Raw genomic sequence first — 22894 nt, 5'->3', positions numbered from 1 at the left:
ATTTTAGAATTCCACAATCTTAAGACACATCATTGCCTTCCCATCTCTGCATGTCAAACTTACTGATTTTATTAGCATGTTGTGAAATAACACACTAAGTGTCTCAAAGCCAAAGTAGATCAGCTCTCACCTGATAAATGTGCAGGAGTCAGCGGAGGATTTGAAAATTGAACTGGATTCTCAAGTTACTGCTATTTGCCAGACCTATGCTGGTTGTGAACAATATTTCAAAACCAGATTATTTGGTTCTAGATCCTAAACACTCTTGGCAACTTTACTGTAACAATGATTGATTCCATCGTATATTTGAAAGCATCAGGGCACAGTGGTAACAAAAAATTATTATATTTCAATTTGTCTGTTCATTCAAATTTCCTGAAAGGTTTTTTAGAAGTCATCAAACTGCTACATTCTTTTGATAAATAGGAATAGATTTACCAAACCCATACTTATCTTGTCATTTGTTTCCTGCAGTTTTCTTTGGTGTGAGAGAGCATTGCATGGAATGTTACCTTTCTAACAAGTGAATGCTTGTGTGGCATTTCTTACTGTCTAGAGGATTTTCGCATGTACTTCAAGCGTGTTTGCTCTTCATCATGATCCTACATGGGGCCATTTCATAACTCAGGAAATGGAGGTTTGAAGAAGTTAAGTGGCCCACAGCTAATACATGTAAGAGCCTGAATTCACACTCAAGTTTTTATCTTAAAACTCTTGGGCTTCACCAAGCTGACTTTATTATATATGTCTCCTAAAATAAGTGAAGTAATTACAAAGAACCAAAGCTTTTGTCTAAGAAACTTACTGCTTCGCCACCCCTTGTATACGTTCACCTCCTAGTAGTCACACTTGTCTTTGCCTTGTACCGGAATGTGTGTAAAGTTCTACTCTTAAACTTTTTGATGGAGTATCTATTTCATTGTGGAGTATCAGGAAGGATGAGGGCTTATGTGTCACCATTGGCTTTGTCTTTTACTCGCTTTCTCTCATTGATATGATATGATAAGTTATTTCATCTCTTTGACTCTTAATTTCTCCATCTATAAAATGTTGATGACAAAATTGCATGGTGGTTGTGATAAGTAAATGAAATAATCATCACAGTACTTAGTACTGGACTAAGCATTTGGTCTGCATTCAATAAATCATGATCATGGTAATAATAATTATTATTATCACATAGATCTGATTTCTAAAGTAGATGGCCTCTGGCCTTGAACTGAAATGTGATTATCCACATTAGAGGATTACATACCTGTTAAAAATATTCATATTAGAGAGTTAAATCATGACTTTTTGCATTCTAGTTAAACCCTAATATTAGAAGAGAGAATTGAGTGGGCAGGTGAAATAATCATTAATTGTAAACATTCAGGTGGCCACAGGGGCCTGGCAGGGGAGTAGGTGACATGAAGGAGTGTCAGGGAGGAGGCAAATTTGAGGACACAGAGACTTTCTCAAGAGGAGCATCACAGCTCACAGTCAGCTGACTGTCGACTCGGGATGGTGTGGGCCCACTGTTGCCAAGTCTTTTTTATTTCTTTAAGTAGAATTAGAAAACCAGCTTTGCATGTGAAATCTCTGAATTTTAAAACTTGGTTTATATTTTAAAAAGAAAAGAGTTCAGGCCAAACAGAACACATCTGTGCTCTGTATCCAGCTCTTGTACCCACTATAGCAATTTCTGCTTTAACTTCTCAGTCTGTTCCCAAGTTATTTGGTTGTTAGAAACCAAGCGCCTTGGACCTCGTTATATTACTTTTTAAAGGGATGCCTTTCCCAAATATGGTAGTACTCTGGCCCTTTTCCAGAGAAAATATGGAAATCATCTGTTTTGACCAATATTTTCACATGTTTAATAAAACTGTAATTGAAAAATCTTTCAGGTACCAGGCATGCACAAGAGCCCCGCAGCATATTTTGAAAAAATGAAGCAAAAGCCTCCACAGAGAAATTTATCAGCGAAAATACTGCTCTCACAGAAAATTGATATTCGGACCTAATTCCATGCTTAGTTGAGGCAAATGGCTCATTTCAGGGGCTGATTTTTCAGATTCTCAAATAGTCACTATCTTTTAAAAATCTGTTCTTACCAGATTTTGTGTTAGTTTCTGCATTTTCCATTAAGCTGCCTCAGTACTTTGAGATAAAGAATTGTTTAAATCCTAAATGAATAACTTAATTAAAAAGCACATCTTCATTTAGACCTTCCTTATTTCCAAAGCTCTTTTGATGAAAATCATTTCGTGCATTTTTAAAAATTCCCTAGAAGAACTTAAAGATCTTGAGGAAAGGACCATGTCTTATCCTGTCCCCTCTTTCCTCAAGGGTTTAAATATGAGGGCTCTCAGAAAGCAGCGCATTTTCATTTATGTTGACTAATTTTGCTGGTAAGTAACAAATTACTTTAGTTGAATTGGAATGTTATAAAACTCCATCAGTTGTTTATCATTATCTTGCCTCTATCAGTCTGTGCCGTTTACCAATGTTGTTTTGACTATCACCAAGACAGTTATTTAATCATCTTTTATTTTCAATAATAAATTATTTCCTTGTTGCTACAGCACTCCAAGTCCTGTCAACTGAGGGAGAATTGCTTTCTCAGTTGCTATCACGTTAGGTAAAGTACCAACTTTAAAGCACTTCTCAGCAGAGGCATAAAGTTATTATTTTGACAGTTCATGAAATAGTGCTCCATTCTACTCTTTAAGTTGATCTAGTATACCATTTGCATTTATATGGCTTAACTTTTTCAACTGGCTTCCTCTTTTTCTCAGCCCCCAACCCTACATTCTGGTTTTTGACTCATGTCATAGTCCCTGCAGTCAGTCTTTGCCAGATAAAGGCACTGTTAAAGTGAGCTTCATCAATGAAAAACTTAAGAATTTCATGTATTGATGACAGTATTTACTATAAACTGCTTGCTTCTCCCCAGCTTTCAGAAATTTATTTTAATCACTGAGTCCTATTAGAGCTGAAAGAGCATGATTGAGAAAGCTACAATTGTTTCAGCTTTTTGAATATGGCACAAGTGCTAGAATTCTGAAATACTGCCTTTGGCAACAATGTGTAGATATTTCCACCTGCAAGAGTCATTTTAAATGTTTAGGTTTTGTCTCCTGTTATGTGGCCTGTATCTCAGAGAGGTCCCCTGCCACTAAAAACAAAAACAAAAACAAACAAAAAACAGAAAAATAAATGAAAATTCAGCAAGTGTTGGGGGGACTCAAATTGTACTTCATTCTTCAATGATACAAGAAAGTAAGAAAAACAAGTATGCATTTTTAGGATTTATTTGGAGTCATTGGGGCTGGTAAGTGTTAAATAGGAAAGGATGCAATTGAAATTCCAGCTCAGTTATTTTATGTTTGTCACTGGAGAAAGCCAATTATTTTTCCGTTCAGCTACAGCTTGTTTCATTCTGTAGAAGACTAAAAAAACTTCCTTGTAAATTACATTTAAAAAAATTTGAGTTTAAAGGTACAGCCAAGATTTCAATTTAAAGTACCTCATTGGATGAATTCCTTTGAGACACAGTAATCATTCCTTAATCCCTTAATTTAATTGTTTGGTAAATACAAATTTATGTTTATGCAGTTTTCTTAAAGCAATCATAGCATAATACTAAATTCATGAGCCAAAATGCTAGTGAAACTCAAACCTACAAAGCTGAATTCCCTCAGTTGAACAAGTCCAAATGGGGAAATCACACACATAAATGCATAAACACACACACTCACACACACACTTCCTGTATCAGCTCTGTCTCCATTTCTGACCTCATGTTTGCATTTAAAGGCAAGTAACTGATTCACATGAGGTCGCAGTTGTTGATTTTGCCCCTCAAACTAGAATATAAGCCACAGGAGGGTAGGAACCAACCTGGTGTTTGTTTTAGATCTCTTGTTGTGTGGAGAGTATCGCAGACATTTGACATCCTTAATTGTTGGCCAGATGGTAGGTAGTTTCAGTGTGAAAATATATATGTGTGTGTGTGTGTGTGTGTGTGTGTGTGTGTGTGTTGTGTGTGTGTGTGTGTGTGTGTGTGTGTGTGTGTGTGTGTGTGTGTGTAGTGTGGAGCCACCACACCCGGCCCTTACTAGGTATTTTACTAGAATTATTTCCTGCTCTTTCAAGAGATTTTAGAGTATTGATTATGTCATTCTTGAAAGGTTTTAAAAACAATATCAGTATTACAAAAATATGTGCATGAAAAGGAAAATTGATGCTTTTGAGCTTATCTCTTTATTTTCTGCCCACATGGCGGTCTCCCTATTAGGTATGGTTTCTCCACTTCTGATCCTGGTGCCCAGAGGCCATGTGGGGCTGTCACTTGAATGAAAGCTGCATGCATCTGCTATGACAGAATCTGCCTTGCATTTGCTTATTTATAATGAAAACATTTTTTTAAGTACAGAAAAATAATAGAAAATTCAAAAGTAACAGAAGGGTATGAAAAAGTTGCTTCTCAACCTCAGTTTTCTACCTATTTATTTTCCTTTTACAGGGCCAAATAATGTTTGATTCTCATGTTCTTACATCTACTCCCAGAGACAGTCTACATATATAAGCATGAATATGTGTGTGTGTGCAGTTGTGTGTGTGTGTGTGTGTGTATGTATATGTATTCCCTTTAAAAAGCAATAACAGGCCAGGCACGGTGGCTCAAGCCTGTAATCCCAGCACTTTGGGAGGCTGAGGCGGGCGGATCACGAGGTCAGGAGATTGAGACCATCCTGGCTAACACAGTGAAACCCTGTCTCTACTAAAAATACAAAAAATTAGCCTGGCGTGGTGGGGGGTGCCTGTAGTCCCAGCTACTCGGGAGGCTGAGGCAGGAGAATGGCGTGAACCCAGGAGGCAGAGCTTATAGTGAGCTGAGATGGCTTCACTGTACTCCAGCCTGGGTGATAGAGCAAGACTCTGTCTCAAAAAACAAAACAAAACAAAACAATAAAAGCAATAACAACAAAACAGAAATGGTGGTGTGTCAACCAGGGTTCCAGTTGCAAGCAGATGGCACCCTCAAATTAGGGAGATTTAAGGAGAGTTTAGTAAAAGAAGTACTTACAAAGGTGTGGACAGAGTCAAGGGAAACCACCACAAAAGGGGAGAAACCATAGTGCAGATACTTGGGACTAGTAATTGCTATGTTGACTTGCTAGGCCCAAAGGGGCAAGGAGAGGGAAGAAGTAAATCTTGGAAATGACCTCCTCAAGTGAACCTGTGACCTCTAAGTGAGGGACTCAGCCAGCTGGAAAAAATTCCACAGAGGGAGCCAGAGTACAGATACCCTAAATGTGCTCCTCATTGCTTCCCTTAGATACCGCTGGGTCTCCCCATTGGCCAAACTTAATGGAAGCTTGAGGACAAGAGAGCTGGTTGATGTAGTCCATAAAGATGAGCCTCCTGGGGCAGACAGTCTGGTGACCAAGGGTGGAGAACTGATCTCTAAGGGCAATAGAAGACACCCAGCCCAAGTAACTCTATACATTGGTCTCTATCTTGCTTTTTTTCTTGAATGCTACAGCCTGGGCTTCAACACTTATAAAGATAGCCACATGGAGCTGCCCCCTGCTTTTTAGTCATTGCGTCGTATTCCTTGTTTGGATTTGTCTAATTTATTTTACTAGTCTTCTCTTGATGAGTGGTTAAAAAAAAATCTGTTTGTCCTTACAAACAACACTGCAGCGAATTTATCAATGAATATCATAAATTTTTTGAAGTGACAGTGCTAGACAAAAGGCTATTTGCATTTGCAGTGTTGATTGATATCAATAACATGTACTCCTGAGATGTTATACCAATTTACACCCCAGCATTATGAGGATGTTTGTTTCCCCATACTTTACCCAGCTCACTGTGTTATCTGACTTATTGATCTTTTTCAATATGAGTTAGGTGAAATATGGTATGCATTTTTAATCTGCATTTCTCTTGTTAGCAATGAGGTTGATATGCTTCACTTTTAGAGCTTATTCTCTGGTGGCATGGTCAGGAAGTAGTATTTAAAGCAGCATTTTAACACAATATAGAGAACTCATATGAGATGATATTTGTTTCCAATAAGCATTGATAATGATTTTAAATGGCATTAATTCTTCTGGCACTTGTTGAGTACTTACTATTTAAAAGCAAGAATTATAAGGCATTGTCATTTCACAGAGATTTTAGAGTATTCACTTTGTCATCTCTGAAAGGTTTTAAAGTATTATTACTACAAAAATATTTGCATAAGAAGGAGAATTGATGCCTTCAGGTCACTTGTCTCTGTTTTCTTCCTGCACACGCCATAGTCTCCCTGTTAGCTAAATGATGGTTTCTCTAGTATTGACCTTGGTACCCCAGAGACCATGTGGACTGTCAGTTGAAGGAAAGCCCCACGCCTCTCTTCTCTCAAGGTATAATTAGATAAAGCATTAGGGTTCAAACGCATTTTTAAAAACTAAAAAGAAGGTATTATATTAGAAGTTCCAATTAGAGTGTGCAATAGATTTTCAGCAAAAAGAAATATTCCTAAAATGTTCCTATCTTTGGTTTAATCACAAGGTGTTTATTTGGTTGGTTGGTTGGTTGTAGTAATTGGCCAAGGTATCTGATTGGCTTGGGGATGTCTTTCCTGAAGAATTATACGGGGAATCCTCTCAGATTGCTTGACTTTCTTCTTTGTTCTGGGTGGGAGGAAGTGTGTGACTGGCCAATAGCCTTGTCCCACCTTGTCTCAAGGGTCGGAGCTGCTGTTGCCAGCATCACAGGCCACAGCGGCTTTCTGCCAGATGGCTGCCTCAGTATCTGACTCGGAAATGCTGCAGGCAATTAAAAACCTCCTTTCAGAGAACATGGCTTTCAATTCTGGGCCCATATGGTGATCAGGGCCTCTGGGTTTGCAATCATTTAAGAGGTCAGGCTCAAGAGAAAAGCATATGGAAAGAACTGGAAGATGAGAAATGCCTGTAAAAAGGTGAAGAATAGGTATTTAATTTCACTAACTCCAAAATGACTGGAGAAAGGGAAACAATGATTAAAAACTGGGTTCTCCACAGCCTTCCCACTCAACATAAGGTGGGCTGGCAGCACGGCATCACCCAGGGTGGCAGCTCCCTTCCTATCTGTAAGGTCAGTTTTGTGTGTACTTGGCTAGGTTCTGGTACCCACTAATCTCATTGTTGCTGTGAAGGTATGTTGTAGATGTGATTAACAGCTAAAATCATTTGACTTTAAGTAAAATAAATTACTCTCTATAATGTGAGTGGGCCTCATCCAATCAATTGAACAGCCTTAAGAGCAAAAGCTGAGGTTTCCCAGAGAAAAAATACTGCCTCAAAACTGCAGCACTGATTTCTGCCTGAGTTCCCAGGCTGCCAGTCTGCCCTATAAATTTCAGACTTGCCAGCCACTGGCAATACCACTATGCTACACCTGCAGGTTAAAAATATTCCCAAAGTACTTGTGTATTAATATTTGAGAAGCAGTACTCTAAAACAGTAAATTCTATTCACCAGTTTCCATGGATTATTCTTTGAGATGTTATTTAATTGTGTCCATTTCAGCGGTCTTACTATGAATATATAACACTAATCAAGACATCCACAGGTGTTTGTAGAACAAATAAATTTCTAAGTTTCCCCCCACAAAAAACATTCCAGAAAACAACAGTAGGTAGATACATGAATTCAGTGATACACGAATGCATGAATTCAATAAATGAATGCATTTCTGACAAGTGTTTATGATTATTGTTAAACCTTGAGATTTTACCTAATGGTTCAGCTAATAATAGACACTATTTCAAAGATTTGGACTGAGGTCATATTCAGAATTTCTAATATTTATCTGAAATAAGCCTAAATCTTATTAGGCTGCTCATCTGACCCTCAAAGACAATAGTGCAGTTCCAGAAATAGACACAGCTAAGCAGTCAATTCATATTCTCAAGACCTGGAACCTCTGTCTGTAGGCAGTGAGTGTGGGGAAAATGTGAGATAAAATGGGGAAGGTGGTATGACCTAGAGTGAAGGTTTTGATATTACTCATGGGCTTATTTGAAGAGAAGTGAAATATTATGGGCCATGTGATACTATCATATGCTGAGAGATTCTACCCATGTTCACTTCCTTTAGTGGATGGCTTTCTAGGTGACAGAGATTCTTATTGGAACTTCTTTCTGGAGATATTTATGAATAACGAATTTGCCTGTTAGGGGTAGAAAATTCTCTAAAGATGGTTAGCTGCTCACAGAGAGTCTATAGGAATCGAAGTACAGTCATCTCTCAGTACCCATGGGGGGTTGGTTCCAGGACTCCTTGAGGAGACCAAAATCTACAGATGTTTAACTCCCTTATATAAAATTGTGTAATATTTACATATAACCTACACACATCCTCCAATATCCTTTAAATCATCTCTAGATTACTTATACATAATACAATGTAAATTCTATGTAAATAGTTGTTATACTGTGGTGCTTAGGGAATAATGACAAGAAAAAATGTCTGTACATATTCAGTACAGCCACAACCATCTATTTTTTTAAAAAAATATTTTCCATCCACGGTTGATTGAAACTGCAGATGTGGAACCCACAGATACAGAAGGCTGACTATATACTGCCTTAATATGAGAATATCTTAACTAGAGAGACTTGGACTAATTTAACAATCTGGATTAAAAGTAATGTTGAAGTTGGATTAGGGTCTGCTATAGGGTTAATTAGGTGGGTTTTGTATCATTGTTTAGAGGAGTATATTCCTAGCTATGCACATGTATGCACTTACTATCCTTCCAATTCGTTTGGCTTTTTAAACATCATGTATTAAACATAAGGAGATGTTGTTTGATATCTGAGGTCGTGACTGGTAACATCTTTTCCTGTGGTTTGGAGTGCACAGATGCAATGTCCCATACAGCAAATGACTGTTACCCTTCCCTCCCACTGGCCCTCATCCCACTCTGACCAGCAGTATACCACTGAGCATGTTATTAGTGACTCTTGAGGATTCTGGGCTTGGCTTGGGATGACTTAACTGGATCTTATGGGCCTCAGAGAATCTGCGAACCTTCTCAGATGACCTACAAATTTTGTATTTGTTTCTTTTCCCCTTTCCCCCACTCCAAAGTGTGTTCGTAAGGCTTTTATCAAGCTTAGGTGACCCCAGCAAAGGTTTAGGGTAGCTTTGCCCTCTGAACTTAACCACCTATTCCACCAGTACATATGGTATGCATAAAAGGACCTGAGGACCTATATCATATAGAGGAAAAGAATACTGGTTTAAAACAAAGGTTGGAATGTATATGACCTCAAGGGCTACCTGGAATTGTTAAGCTGGGGAGCCTCCTAGGGTCAACTAATAGGGAGTCACTGGCTGGTGGTGAACATGTCCTGCATACAGACTTTTGAAAAAAGTTCTGGTTAAGCTGTAGCAGTGGTAGCTTTTGGTAACTTCTGCTGTAACAAGGAGAAAAATGTGGCATCCCTGGCTGGATTCTTGTGAAGTAATATGCTGTATCTTAGGCAACTTTCCTCATATACAGTGGGTGCCCAGCGTGTGCAAATTCTTATTGTACACTGCTCTTCCCACCATATGCCCGTGTCTGTATGCAGTATGGTTGCTTGTTTGGCTTTTCTTCAAATTCAATGGAAAGGCTTTCTCTCGTTGGGTCTACCCATAAAGTAACATGTATTGTATCTCTCCAGGGGCCCCATTACAGTGGTACGCCTGGAGCTGTGCAAATTGGTGGACCTTCTCTCTCTCTCTCTCTCCCCCCTCCCTCTTTCTTTCCCTTCCTCCCTTCCTTCCTTCCTCTCTCTCTCCCTCCATCCTTCTTCCCTTTCTCTCCCTTTCTTTTAATGGTCCTTTTTTCTCTTCCCTGTTGATTGTGTTCTGCAAGCATCAGACTTAAACCACTTGTATTTGTCAACACATCTGTGGCCACCAGTGCTCCCAGCATCCATCTCATCTGTTTTCATTTCTGTCTTATCTATCACTGCTCACTCCTGTCACTATTCTCATGTTTCCAAGGTTTTGCTAGAAAAGGACTGGCCAGCACAGAGAAGAATTTCTATCTGAGGTGTGAAAGAGCTAATCACCTCTCCTTAGGTGCATGTTTTTCACAAGGGAACTAATTCCAGCTTTATCCAGGTGCTGTCCCCTCAGCAGCATAAGTTGTATACATGTTTGTGGTGGTGGGGTGGGGTTGGGGGGGTTGCTGTTTCGTTTTCTGCTTATCGTGTTTTTTTCCAACTAATTATAGGCCAGGGTTCTCAACCTTGGTTCCACATTAGAATCATCTGGGCAGCTTCTAAAAATCCTGATGCCTCAGTTATCTTCCAGAAAAATTAAATCAGACTATCTGGGAGTGGGACCCCTTCAGTATTTTTTAAATTTCCTCAGGTGATGGATTTCAACATGCTCTCCAAGTTGATAGCCACCAGTCTAAGCTAAAATTCTAAAATGTTGGAAGGCTGAATTTCAAGTCATGGAAATTTGATTTTATATTTACAAACAACAAACCTTCCTAATCAGCAAATAGATGTTTGTCCAAAAGATACTCTATACAAAAAGTACGTATGTATGAAATAAACAAAATGTGGTTTCACTTTTTTTTTTGCTTTAACAATGTTAAAGAAACCTAAAGCATTATTAGTTGTTTCAAAAATTGATCCAAGTATAAACATGTTAGAAAAAAATACATATTAATTGTTGTGTTTCTCCCAAATTTCACACACAGTTCAGAGAGTATTTCTGCCTATATTTTTAGCTAAGTATAGAGCTCTTGGTCTGGGAGACACTGAGAATTTCAAAATAGCTTGTTACCTAAAAATAAACTTCCTGAAATGAACTTGAGGCCTGAGAGGGATGAATGGCTTTATTTTTTTCTTCTATATTTACTGTTACCACAAGAAAGCAAATCTTAAATTTATATATGTTTGTATTTTTAGAGACCCAGGAAACAGGTGCTATGCCCAAGCTATAAAGACAGTTGCAGGGCAAAGTATCTATGACAGAAACCTAAAATTCACAGGGCAGAGAGTGACTGTGGAAAGGCATTGAAAGTGTTCCTCTCTAGGCAAGAACAGAGGGAACATGAGGCTTTGCTTAGGCCTTTCTAAGGGTTATGCCTTGGAAAAGTACCTCACAACTTTCTATGGCCCAGCAACTCCTCCAGCACCCCATGTGGTCTAAGTGCTTAATGTTTCTTAGTCTAGCATGTACGTATTAATTCATGTTTGCTGGTTGAGTGCCTAGTAGCCTTGTCATACTTCACTGACTGTCCAAACTCATGTCGTAAACATCATCACCATCTCACTGAGGAAGAAAATGGGGAATGGGGTGTTACACCTTTATTTAAACTGCCCCTAATTTGCAGCATGTATTTTGCAAAGAATAGTCTGTCTTCCATATTTTATTGAATAAATGTGAATGAATATCACATTTATAATCACATTCCTCTCTAATCTGAGTGAAGAAGTTCTGTATCCTATCCTACATGGCATCAAGGGCCAAACATGGACTCCTTGTATTCATCCTGTGTTCACTCATTTATCCAATAAAGATTTTTGTATACCTGCTATGTGACAGGTTCTCTTCTTGGCACTGGAGATATAGTAGGTAAATGAGGTGGAGAAGGTCTCATGGAGCTTACATTTTTGTGGATAGATTATTAGCAAGTATGTGATGCAGATAGTTCGTGCAGACAATAAAACAGAGTTGCTGTAGGATGAAGAGGTGGCATTTGATCAGAGACCAGAAAAGTGACAGGAAGCTAAACAAAGGTAATAGCAAGTGAAAGGCCTGAGGAGGGAATGAACTTGGCTTCTTCCCAGAAAGGGGCAGGAGGTTGGTGATGGCACTGGTAAGGGAGAGGTACAGAAGGCAGATCCTGAGGTGGATTCAGCTTTTATTTGCTGCGATCGTAACTCCAATGCCTCACCAATGCTTGGGATTGTGTCTCGGAGGCACTCAGTAAGTGCTGGTTAATCAATCGATTTGCCTCAAACACAGAGAGAGGTCAGTAGAACTAGTCCCTTGAAAAGAAGACCCTTATAGCTCTTTCAGGAGTAGGTCAGGAAAATGGCTGCAAAGTCTTGTGCCTCCACCAACAGTTCCTCCTTTTGTGTGGCACTTCATGACTCTGTAAGGTTATAGCCTCCCTGCCCAGCTGGGCGGTGATGCTCGCCTGGCTCCCACATCCTCTGTGCTGCCCTCTATTTTGGGTCACCCTGACTTGGTCTGTTTCCTGTCTTATTCACCCAGCTAAACTACAATTTCCTTAAGGGTACTTTTATTTGTGGGCCCAGCACTCCGTACTATACAGTGGGCCCATCTAGGTTTCTTTATTGAATGATAAGATTTTTGTAGAAAGTGGGCCTTATGACAACCATTGACAAAAGCAAGTGGCTACTCAACCACCCCAACCCCTCACCACCCCTCACCACTGTGCAATGGATTTTATTACAAATTGCATACATGAGGGAATTCTAATCTGATGTGAAGGAATTATTTTGCCTTTCTTCAGATTCATTCTCATGACATCAAGTTCATTTGAAATTGCATAACATCTTCAGAAATGCATTGGCAGGCTACCTGGCAGTTGGATAATCATTTAATATATCTTTCTCTCTCCTCAGTTAATAATGACATGATGGTCACTGACAACAATGGTGCAGTCAAGTTTCCACAACTGTGTAAATTTTGTGATGTGAGATTTTCCACCTGTGACAACCAGAAATCCTGCATGAGCAACTGCAGCATCACCTCCATCTGTGAGAAGCCACAGGAAGTCTGTGTGGCTGTATGGTAAGCAAGACTTTTAAGAAGTTATTCTTTCTTTTCCCCCTTTTACATCATGTATTCTCATAGTACACACAGTCAGTGTATCTCTGTCCCCTAAATGTAAACATCTGTTCCATTTCCCTTTCCCTTAGACCATCTCTCTTTCGATTATTAAATGTAGTTTCTAGGGGTGTTCTCTGCATGTATGTGTATGTTTATGTGGGTGTATAAACGTATCATGATCATAAAATGATCATGATAAACATAAAGATCACAAAATGATCTTTAATATATAATAAATCTGGAAACTCTTTCTTGTATCAAGAAGAGGGATTTGCCACTTCGTAGTCATTTAACCGACACCTCCTCAGCACCCCATAGTGAGACCAGGAGCTTTGTTCTCCTGAGGCAATCTCAGGTCTGGAAGAAGAGGTGATGAAAGGTTGGCTGTTGGAAAAGAAAACTACCAGCCAAAAATGGGGAATCTACTTGGAGAACCACAAAAACAACCTATTTTTTTAGTCAGAAATCCTGGTTATATCATTCATATAACCATTGGGCTAGATATGACTTCTTTCTCTTGGCTCAGAACTACATATTTCTTTTTTTTTTTTTGAGATGGAGTCTTGCTTTGTCATTCAGGCTGGAGTGCAATGGCACAATCTTGGCTCACCGCAACCTCCACCTCCCAGGTTCAAGCGATGCTCTTGCCTCAGCCTTTCGAGTAGCTGGGATTACAGGTGCCCGCTACCACACCTGGCTAAGTTTTGTATTTTTAGTAGAGACGGGGTTTCACCATGTTGGCCAGGCTGGTCTCCAACTCCCGACCTCAGGTGATCCACTCGCCTCTGCTTCCCAAAGTGCTGGGATTACAGGCATGAGCCACCGTGCCCAACTAGAACTATATAGTTTTATCAAATCACATTTTCTCCTCTCTCTCTCTCTCTGTCTCACTCCCTCCAACTCATACACATATCTCAAATAATAATTATACATACACAGTGGATACTCATGAATCATTTGATTAATTCATGGTTATAGATTGTGAGCATGAACAAGAAATAAACAACCTTGATCTTTAGAAGAGTTGTAATTTTACAAAAGTACATAAATTCATTAATGAGATAGGACATTTTGCAGACTTATTCTGATGTTTTTAATTTGTTGGCCGTTTTTTAAAAAGTAACTTATGTGGCTCCTGGCTAGTTGACAAACAAGAATATAAACCCAAATATCTCTCCCCCTTTTTTGGGAATGAGTCATTTGAGACCCCTAGACCATGTAAAGCTAGCCTTGATGATAGATCTGGAAACCTTACAAACTTCTGTACATACCAGAGGATGAACTGGTTTCTTAAGAACTGAAGGAATGTTAACAGCAAAGACTTGTCATGACTTACTTGCCAATATGATGTGATACCGGTCCATGTCCACTTCTAGGTAACGCTTTCAAAGAAAGGATTTGGACAAAGAATGTGTTCAGAGGAGAGGGACCAGTGAGGTTAGAGGCCTAGAAATCATGCTGTCTGAGGAATGGCCTGGGCAATTAGACATGGTTAGTACAGTGAAGAGACATCGTGGGTTCTGCTGAAGAAGTTGAAAGGCTCTCAGGTAGAAAATATAATAAACATATTCCTCATAACTCTGAAGGGTAGAGGGAGGATCTGTAACATTTGCAAGCAGGCAGACTTGTGCTCAGCATAAGTTTGGACATTTTCACAATCATGGTTTCCCAACAGCAGAACAGGCTTCCTTTTCTGTAAGCACCAAGTGAAGTTCAGGAGAGGCTGGATGACCATATGTCAGATAGAATGCCGGAAAGATTGAGACACCAGACTAGATGGCCTCAAAGCTTCCTTCCGTGGTTTCTTAAATATCTACGGTGGTGTGAACGCTTGCTTTTGCTACCCAGAAAGGCTCTTTTAATTAAGATTTTTGTTTTCCTGACCAGTAATACAAGCCTAAATCATTGAATGTGAATCAAGTCTCTCGAGAACAGAGGCTTTGCTAGCCTCAAAAAAATGTGAGCATGTCGAAGAGAGTAGGCTGTCTTTTCGGTGTCCCAGCTATAAAGGGTAAATACAATGAACATTATTTTGACCTGTGTTGGCCAAAGAAAATTCTCCTGTGAAGCTGGGGGTGTTGATAATGAGAAGGGGAAGTATAGGGTATGCTGTGGTGCCCTCCTTGATCCTCCTTCATGACCAAGGCACTCATTCCCTGGGAGTGTTGGCTGTTGAAGGATCACTGCTGAGCCTTCCCTCCAGTGATGGGAGCTGCCTCATTCACGTTGGACACTTTTCATGGGTAGCCATCATCCCATGGCTAATTGATGCAGAGAAACAAATTCCTGGTTATTTTGCCATAATGTGGGACATCTTTGAAGGACCATCCCATTTTCAGAGTTTCCAAGACATTCACCGAGGCCTTTGCTGCAACCTGCATTATGGTTTAGCTTTTTCCTTCTGTGCAATACTGCTGCCCTTAGTCCCTTACAGATGCATCTCCAAAAACCTTCTGCACAGAATTCTTACAGCCTCAAGGTCTGTTTCCAGGAAACCTAAACTAAGACAGGAGTCTATTGTAAAAATAGCCAATGTGGAAACTGAAAGGCTCTACTATGATTGTAGATTTCAGTGTTGTTGTTTTTTAATCAATTTTAGTGTTTTTCATTCATTCATTAATTCATTTAACTAATGTCAGTTGTGTGCCCATTCCATGTAAAATGCTTAAGCTATCTCCAAGGATAGAAATATTTTATAACCAAAATTATTATTATTATTATTTTTAAATTGAGAGAGAGTCTCCCACTGTTGCCCAGGCTGGAGTGCAATGGCATGATCTTGGCTCATTGAAACCTCCGCCTCCCAGGCTCATGCGATTCTCCTGCTTCAGCTTCCCGAGTAGCTGGGATTATAGGTGCATCCCACCATCACCTGGCTAATTTTTTGTATTTTTAGTAGAGATGGGGTTTCACTATGTTGGCCAGGCTGGTCTCGAACTCCTGACCTTGTGATCCGCCTGCCTCGGCCTCCGAAAGTGCTTCGATTACAGGCATGAGCCACTGCGCCCAGCCTCCAAAATTAATTTTATCATGTTGGTTCTTCTTTCAGTGGAAATTGACAACCTCTTCAGTGGCTCAGAGCAAATGTTGCAGGACAAAAAAAGAAGTCCATATTTACTTCTTTGTATTTACCTTTCCTATGCACAGCTGTATCCAAAAAGGGTTTGAAAAGTTAGCTGTGCCTGGCTATTACAGGAGTGAGTGGAGAAAGCAGTTAAGGGCTTCACCAGGTCTCAAGTATTACGGTTGTTTTCTCTCTGTGATTTTAGTTCTCTAAGTAGCTAAGAGGTAGAAAACCAGAGGCTCTGGAAGAGCTGTCCAATAATTATAGAGCAGCTTTCTTTCATGGCTCACAGTTCCTTCTTTGGCCTCTATAAGCGTCACAAGGAAGAGAGACCGTGCCTTTCTGTGGGCACAGCATACCTTCATTTTATTACCAAAACCAAAAACAACCTACACACACACACACACACACACACACACACACACACACACACACACAACACACACACACACACACACACACACACACACACACACACACACACACAAAACTGTGGGGGCAGGGAGGAAGGTGTTCTTGTTCCATGACTACAGCTGATTTGAAGACTGCCCAGTAGCTTTGGGGTTAAAGATGGGTAGATTTCCAAATATACATCATTTGTTGTATGATCATGCCAACTTTCATTTAGTTTCATTTGGTGTCCTGATAGCTACCCTCAACCAATTATTCTGCCTGTCACTCTTCCTGTCACAGCAGGGACCAACTTAGCAAAGCCTTGCTCCTCTTGTGTCTTTCAGAATTCTAGTTTAAGAACCCTTGAGCCCCTTCACAAGCAGACACATGGACCTCCACTGGAGTCAACTCTGGGCTGCATGGATGTCAACACTGGCACCATTCCTGCCTGGGCTGTCCTAACCCATACCCTTGCCCTTATCCCTTTGTCAACTTATTGTCCTTTAGTGTCCTTGATTTAAGCACTAAAAAGGTGGTATTGGTCAAAGTTGCTCTTTCTCTCATGGGGATGGCCCCACATCTTTTACAGGTGCAAGCTGTGTCTTAGCAGCTTCTTGCTTCTAGCCTGCCTTCCATTTTCCTTGCTGTGAGCAGTGAGCCTTTGTGCATGGGGCAGGGAGGATTAGGGGAAAATTGGTGAGTGAGTACATGCATGCATTGGCTCATGTGTGCACTCAGAATCTTCATAGAAGATTACTCTAGTAAAACTGACTGGACCAAATTAGCCCTTCCTTCTGCTCCCTCTCTAGACAGAGAGAACGGGATTCAAGACAACACGTATTTTGCATCTAAAAAGGACAGAGGTGAAAGGGAGGATGTCAGACTAACCTTGTTGGACAGTCATCCAAGATCGTATGTTCATGAGGGAGCAGAGGGAGGTAGATAGAGAGGTGATGCCCTTTTCCAAGACAGCCAAAGTGTTCTTTTGTTCAATTATAATAGTGGGCATTAATCATGTTGTTTAAAAATCTAATGTACACTCACAGCCAACTGAGCATTTCCTAGGGCCCAAGGAAAATGCTATGTGAGAAATTCTCTGAGCCCTGGGCTAAATTAGTCTTCAAATATGTGCTATGAAGGGATACTAAGTGTACAAGTAGTTAGTTTATGACAGCATAAAATATTTCATCGAACTGTAAATGAAGAACACCCTGACATCCTTTTCCATTTCTTTTATTTGTTTTGTTTGTTTGCTTTTTCTGAATTGCTCCTTTCTGTAATTTGGGAAAGACTAGTTCTTTATCTGGGATGTTTCTTCCCGTTTTTCTCGGCAGAACCAGCTGTTGACAAGGAGTATACCCTTTACACGCAATGCTCTGGGGCCCAGCAAACAAAAAAAGAGAAACTGTGACTATTTCCCCAGGCATGTTCTTTGAAAACAGTATAGCTAGACAGGACAGATTTTGCCAGTTAAACTAGGGGTGTGATGTGAGGTTTGCATTAGGATAGAAGATTTAAAATTATCCTGAGTACCTAGGAATGTTCTTTTTTTCTGTGTCTTCCCTTTTAATGATTTAATTAAGACTTCAATATGTAAAATTCTCCACCAGGACTGCCCCCATGGAACGCTGTCTGCTCCAGGTGATGTTTATAATCACAAATGGGTTCCAAGAATAAACAAAGGAAAAACAGAAAAAAGTAGAAAAGCATAGGAGACTATAGGACAGCCTGTGAATGCTGGAGAACAGGAACCAGCTGCCGTTGTTAGGAACAACTTCATGAAGGAAAAGTATTCCAGATTGCCTTTCTGTCTGGAGGCCATATTATTCATTTATTCTCTTTCTCTCTCTCCCTCTCCCCTCATTTCCAATGAATCTCTGCACTCTAGGAGAAAGAATGACGAGAACATAACACTAGAGACAGTTTGCCATGACCCCAAGCTCCCCTACCACGACTTTATTCTGGAAGATGCTGCTTCTCCAAAGTGCATTATGAAGGAAAAAAAAAAGCCTGGTGAGACTTTCTTCATGTGTTCCTGTAGCTCTGATGAGTGCAATGACAACATCATCTTCTCAGAAGGTGAGTTTTCTTCTCTTAAGGGTGTGGGACCTGAGATCTGTGCCAATTTTTTGCATCCTTGGTCTGCAGTGTCGTAGAGCACATTCCTCCTGTGGTGGATTCCATACAGTAGATTAGGAGCCCATTCAGCTGGCGGAAAGAGGGGCTTAGGGAGTAGCAGGATTTGTTCTGGTTCTCATCAAATATGGTTGACTGGGGCAAACATTATTATTTGTGTTTGACAAATAGTTTCTTTCACCTGGAGCAGTGGTGAGAAAAGTGCAGCCCCTTGAGCAGCCAGCATCAGTATCACCTGGGAACCTGTTATAAATGCAGATTCTCAGGCCCCACTAAATCAGAAACATAGGTGGTGAATCCCAGCTATCTGTATTTTAACAAGCCCTCCCAGTAATTCTGTGCAGCTAAAATTTGGTAACCATTGTTCTAAAGATTTGGATGGGGTTGTTTAATCTTAGAGGAGGACTTTCTTTATAACTGATGTCGTTTCTTGTACATAGTCCCAGGATTTGTCTTTAGGGTACTTGTCATCGATCCCATTTGAGAGAAACATTGAAATACAGAGAGGAAATAATAAGCCAAAGTTTACTCCTAGAGCCAGGAGAAGAGTAGATTAGATACTAGCCTCCATCTTTGAAGTTCAGCGTTTACTCAGCTTGAAAGGAAGGCATACACTATTCCCTCAATTTTTAATAAGAAGAGTATTCAGTGGTTTTTAATTACAAAAGTAGTATATGCTCATCATTAAAATTTCAAACAATCCGACAGTGTGTGCAAATTAAAAATGGAAGTACATGTCCCTCCTCCCCTCACACCCAATGCAACAGATCATCTGTATTGACAATGTATTAGATGCACACGTCTCTATCATTCATTCATATTATCTCCCACTCCGTCCTCTCTCCCAATCTCTCCCTCTCTTCCTTTCTCTTTCCTTCCTTTCATCCATCTGTCCATCCTTCCATCCACCCATCCATCTTTCAGTGCAACTATTTGATCATACTATAAATATTATTTTGCAACACTTTTTTATACCCAACCACTTTTACAATTCCTTCTAAACAAGATAGAACACGTAGATATACTGTACATCTTTTAATTTAGTCTCGAATTTCATATCATCTCCCATGATGGATCTTATCATGTCCCTGTTGATGGATTGTCTTCAGTTTTTCCACTTAATGCTACATTGAATATCTTTGTAAAAATATCTCATGCATTTGTGCTAATATTTCTGCAAGGCAGACTGCCAGAAGTGAAATTTCTAGATTAGAATTATGTGTATTTTAAATTTGAATAAGCACTACTAAACTATTCTCCTCCTGAAAAGGATGTAAGCATATGGATTTCTGTGTACCTTCTCCAACACCGGGGATGGATAAGTCTTTTAATTTTACCAGTGTGATAGTGTAAAAGTTAGTTTAGTCAACAACAGGTCTGATTTAATTAAAAAATCTTTTTGAAATACAAGTGCTGACTCTACACCCTATCTCTGCGGCCATGTGCATTCCACCTGCGAGAAGAGATGTGTCCTCATGTTTCGTGTTTGGTGCTCAGTAGCACTGCAGATCCAGCTTGTTCTCTTCCTGTGTCCTTCGCCTACTGCCATTCTCCCTATCTTCCTGTCCAACATCCCCCAGGCCAACTTCTCCGTGAACTGAAGGCAGGCATGCACATCTTGTCAGGGCAACGCTTGCCAGATTACTCTTCCTTCCTGTGTTCTCATCCTATAAATGATGCGTTTCTCTCCTTTTCTTTTCTGTTTTTTTGTTTTTTGTTTTTTTTGATGGAATCTCACTCTGTCGCCCATGCTGGAGTAAAATGGCGCGATCTTGGCTCACTGCAACCTCTGCCTCCCAGGTTCAAGTGATCCTCCTGCCTCAGCCTCCTGAGTAGGTGGGACTGCAGGAGTGTGCCACCATACCCAGCTAATCTTTGTATTTTTAGTAGAGACGGGTTTCACCATGTTGGTCAGGCTGGTCTCGAACTCCTGACCTCAGGTGAACGACCTGCCTTGGCCTGCCAAAGTGCTAGAATTACAGGCATGAACCACTGTGCTCGGCCTCATGTTCTTTATGTGATTTGAGTTAGGAGGGAAATCTAAATAGTTTAATCACATGAAGCATGGTAACACCTGATATTCTGACTTACCAGGTCGGCTTTCTTCAAGTAGTTTTAAAAGAAGGCCTAGGCTAAGCCAAAGGAATTAATCTCTGTTAGTAGAATACCCAGGCATGTTTACTAGCATTGAAGAAACTTTTCTCTCCTTCTGTATACTGGCTTGTCTACATTAGACAAGTTTATTTCCTCCAAAAGGACAAAAGTTGATACATGGCCCGCAAGTTGGATCTACATTTTATCATTGAATATCTTTGTCAAAATATATCATGCATTTTATATTTTGCTATGAGCCTTTCAGATATTAATGACTTGCATTTTCAGAGTATTTCAACTCAAGTGATCATCATGGGCATCCCTCATATTTTTCCTCTTACTTATTCTCAGACTTTCTTATGAAGTGAGATAATAAGCATAAAGACAATTTCTCACTGTACAGTACAGGAAGCCTTTCACAGCTGATGACTCAAATGTCTGGGTGATTTCAGAGTCTTCTAAAATGCTCCACGAGGTAGGGGGTGTCTGCTTTTTAACCATCTCTCTTCTGTGTGGTGGGATATTTCTTCCACCTAAAACAGCAGACATTAGGAGCAACATTTTATATTCCGTTTCTCCCCTTATTGCCACCATCTCTTCTTTATATTGAGGAATGAAAACTTTTTTTTTTTTTTTTTTGAGACAGAATCTCACTCTGTCACCCAGGCTGGAGTGCAACAGCACACTCTCGGCTCACTGCAACCTCTGCCTCCTGGATTCAAGCAATTCTCCTGCCTCAGCCTCTCGAGTAGCTGGGATTACAGGCATCTGCCACCATGCCCGACTAATTTTTGTGTTTTTAGTAGAGATGGGGTTTCACCATGTTGGTCAGGCTGGTCTCAAATTCTTGACCTCAAATGATCCACCTGCCTCAGCCTCCCAAAGTGCTGGGATTACAGGCATGAGCCACCGCACCCGGCCAGGATGAAAACTCTTAATGTTGATTTCTCTACTCCAAGTCCAACAAGGTGGTGAACGCAAAAGCTATGAAGTGCATTGTGGCTGTATTATTAGTAGTACAGTACTCTTGCTGGCAAGTTCCTGATCTGCGGCTACACAATGGATGATAATTATGTACATCTACCTTTTTTAATATGTAAGAAAAAAAAGTTGAGCCACAAGATCTTAAGTATGGATCTTTATTTCTAGTGCTACTATTAATGATAGTTAATATTCAGAGAAAACATACTGTCGCTGTGCAGGGAGCTCAGCCCTTTCCAAATATGACCTCATTTAATCTCATAGCCACCCCATGCAAGTGGGCACTGTTAGTATCCCTATTTATGCATGAGAAAACCAGGCTTAGAGAAATTTAACACTTTGTCTACGATCAAACAATTAGTAAGTATCAAAGCTAGGATTTATAATGGGATATGTAAGGCACTAAAACCTGTGAAGGTTTTCCTTTTTTCCTTTTTTAATTCTTTCCTTTTTTCCTCTTTTTATTTCCTTCTTTCTCTTTATATCTCTCTGTTTCCAAACATAATATATGCACATGATAAAAAATTCAAATGCTAGACAAATTCAAACATCTAGACTAAATGGTGCAGGGATTTAACATTTGTTCCTTTTGTTGTCGTTGTAAATGAGGCTTGGTTGTCTGTAGAGGCAGAGGAACACAGTAACATCTTGACATCAGAGACTGGTGTCATAGATGCCCGTTCCTCAGAGGACTGAGATCATGGTTTTTAGAATGAAAGAGTTAAAGAAACCTTGCTGTTTTTTTCCTTGAACCGGGTACCTACCCTTAACCCTGGAATCCCTCAGTGGGGCCTAGCGCCAGTTCCCCTGCCTCCGTACAGTGACCAAGGGCAGGCAGGAGTCGAGAAACAACTAGAATGGGGCTGGGGTCTGCACTGCACAACTGTTCTGTCACATTCATGGTTCCCTCCCAGTCTCTGAAGATTCCCTCCTGCCAAAACATTTTGTGTAGAATTCTAAGGAAATCAGAGTCTATCCCTGTACTAACCAACATATAAAATTCCAATTAGAAGAGAAGTTGTTTGGATTGGTCATGATGGATGGCCTGGTGACAGCTGTCAGTCAGATGAGACCTGATGGGCACCAGTACTGAAGGCAGCAGCACAGGAGGTAGGAGAGGAAGGAATCCTGAGCAAATAGCCACGTTGTTTACTTGCCAATGACATCCCCACTTTGCAAAGACATGATATGGTTATTGATCTCTCACTGAACCTGTAAGAATCAAACACAACAACTCAGTTTTATTCATTTCATAAATGGTTTCCAAGTGCAGTGAGACATTTAATTTGTGGAACACTGAGCGAAGAGGTGATTTCTGCTGGTTTAGGTAAGAGTGAAACAGTCTAGTGTAATACTCAAGAATGAGCCAGATCTCCTGGATTTAAGGCTT

General features: G+C 40.2%; 1 protein-coding gene across 4 annotated transcripts in view; it reads left to right on the top strand.

Moving 5' to 3' along the window:
• The window catches only part of TGFBR2 (transforming growth factor beta receptor 2), an 87292-nt gene that overhangs the window by 25372 nt on the left and 39026 nt on the right, over positions 1-22894 (top strand). For all 4 annotated transcript variants that reach the window (XM_032162233.2, XM_032162232.2, XM_058443171.1 and 1 more), the window contains 2 exons: positions 12629-12797; positions 18182-18372. In XM_032162233.2, coding sequence (XP_032018124.1) covers positions 12629-12797; positions 18182-18372 — 360 coding nt within the window. The remainder of the gene's footprint in view (positions 1-12628; positions 12798-18181; positions 18373-22894) is intronic.

The sequence above is a fragment of the Hylobates moloch genome, unplaced genomic scaffold (genome assembly GCF_009828535.3).
Source record: "Hylobates moloch isolate HMO894 unplaced genomic scaffold, HMol_V3 SCAFFOLD_8, whole genome shotgun sequence".
Classification (NCBI taxonomy): domain Eukaryota; kingdom Metazoa; phylum Chordata; class Mammalia; order Primates; family Hylobatidae; genus Hylobates; species Hylobates moloch.
This window is presented reverse-complemented; position numbering and strand designations above follow the sequence as displayed.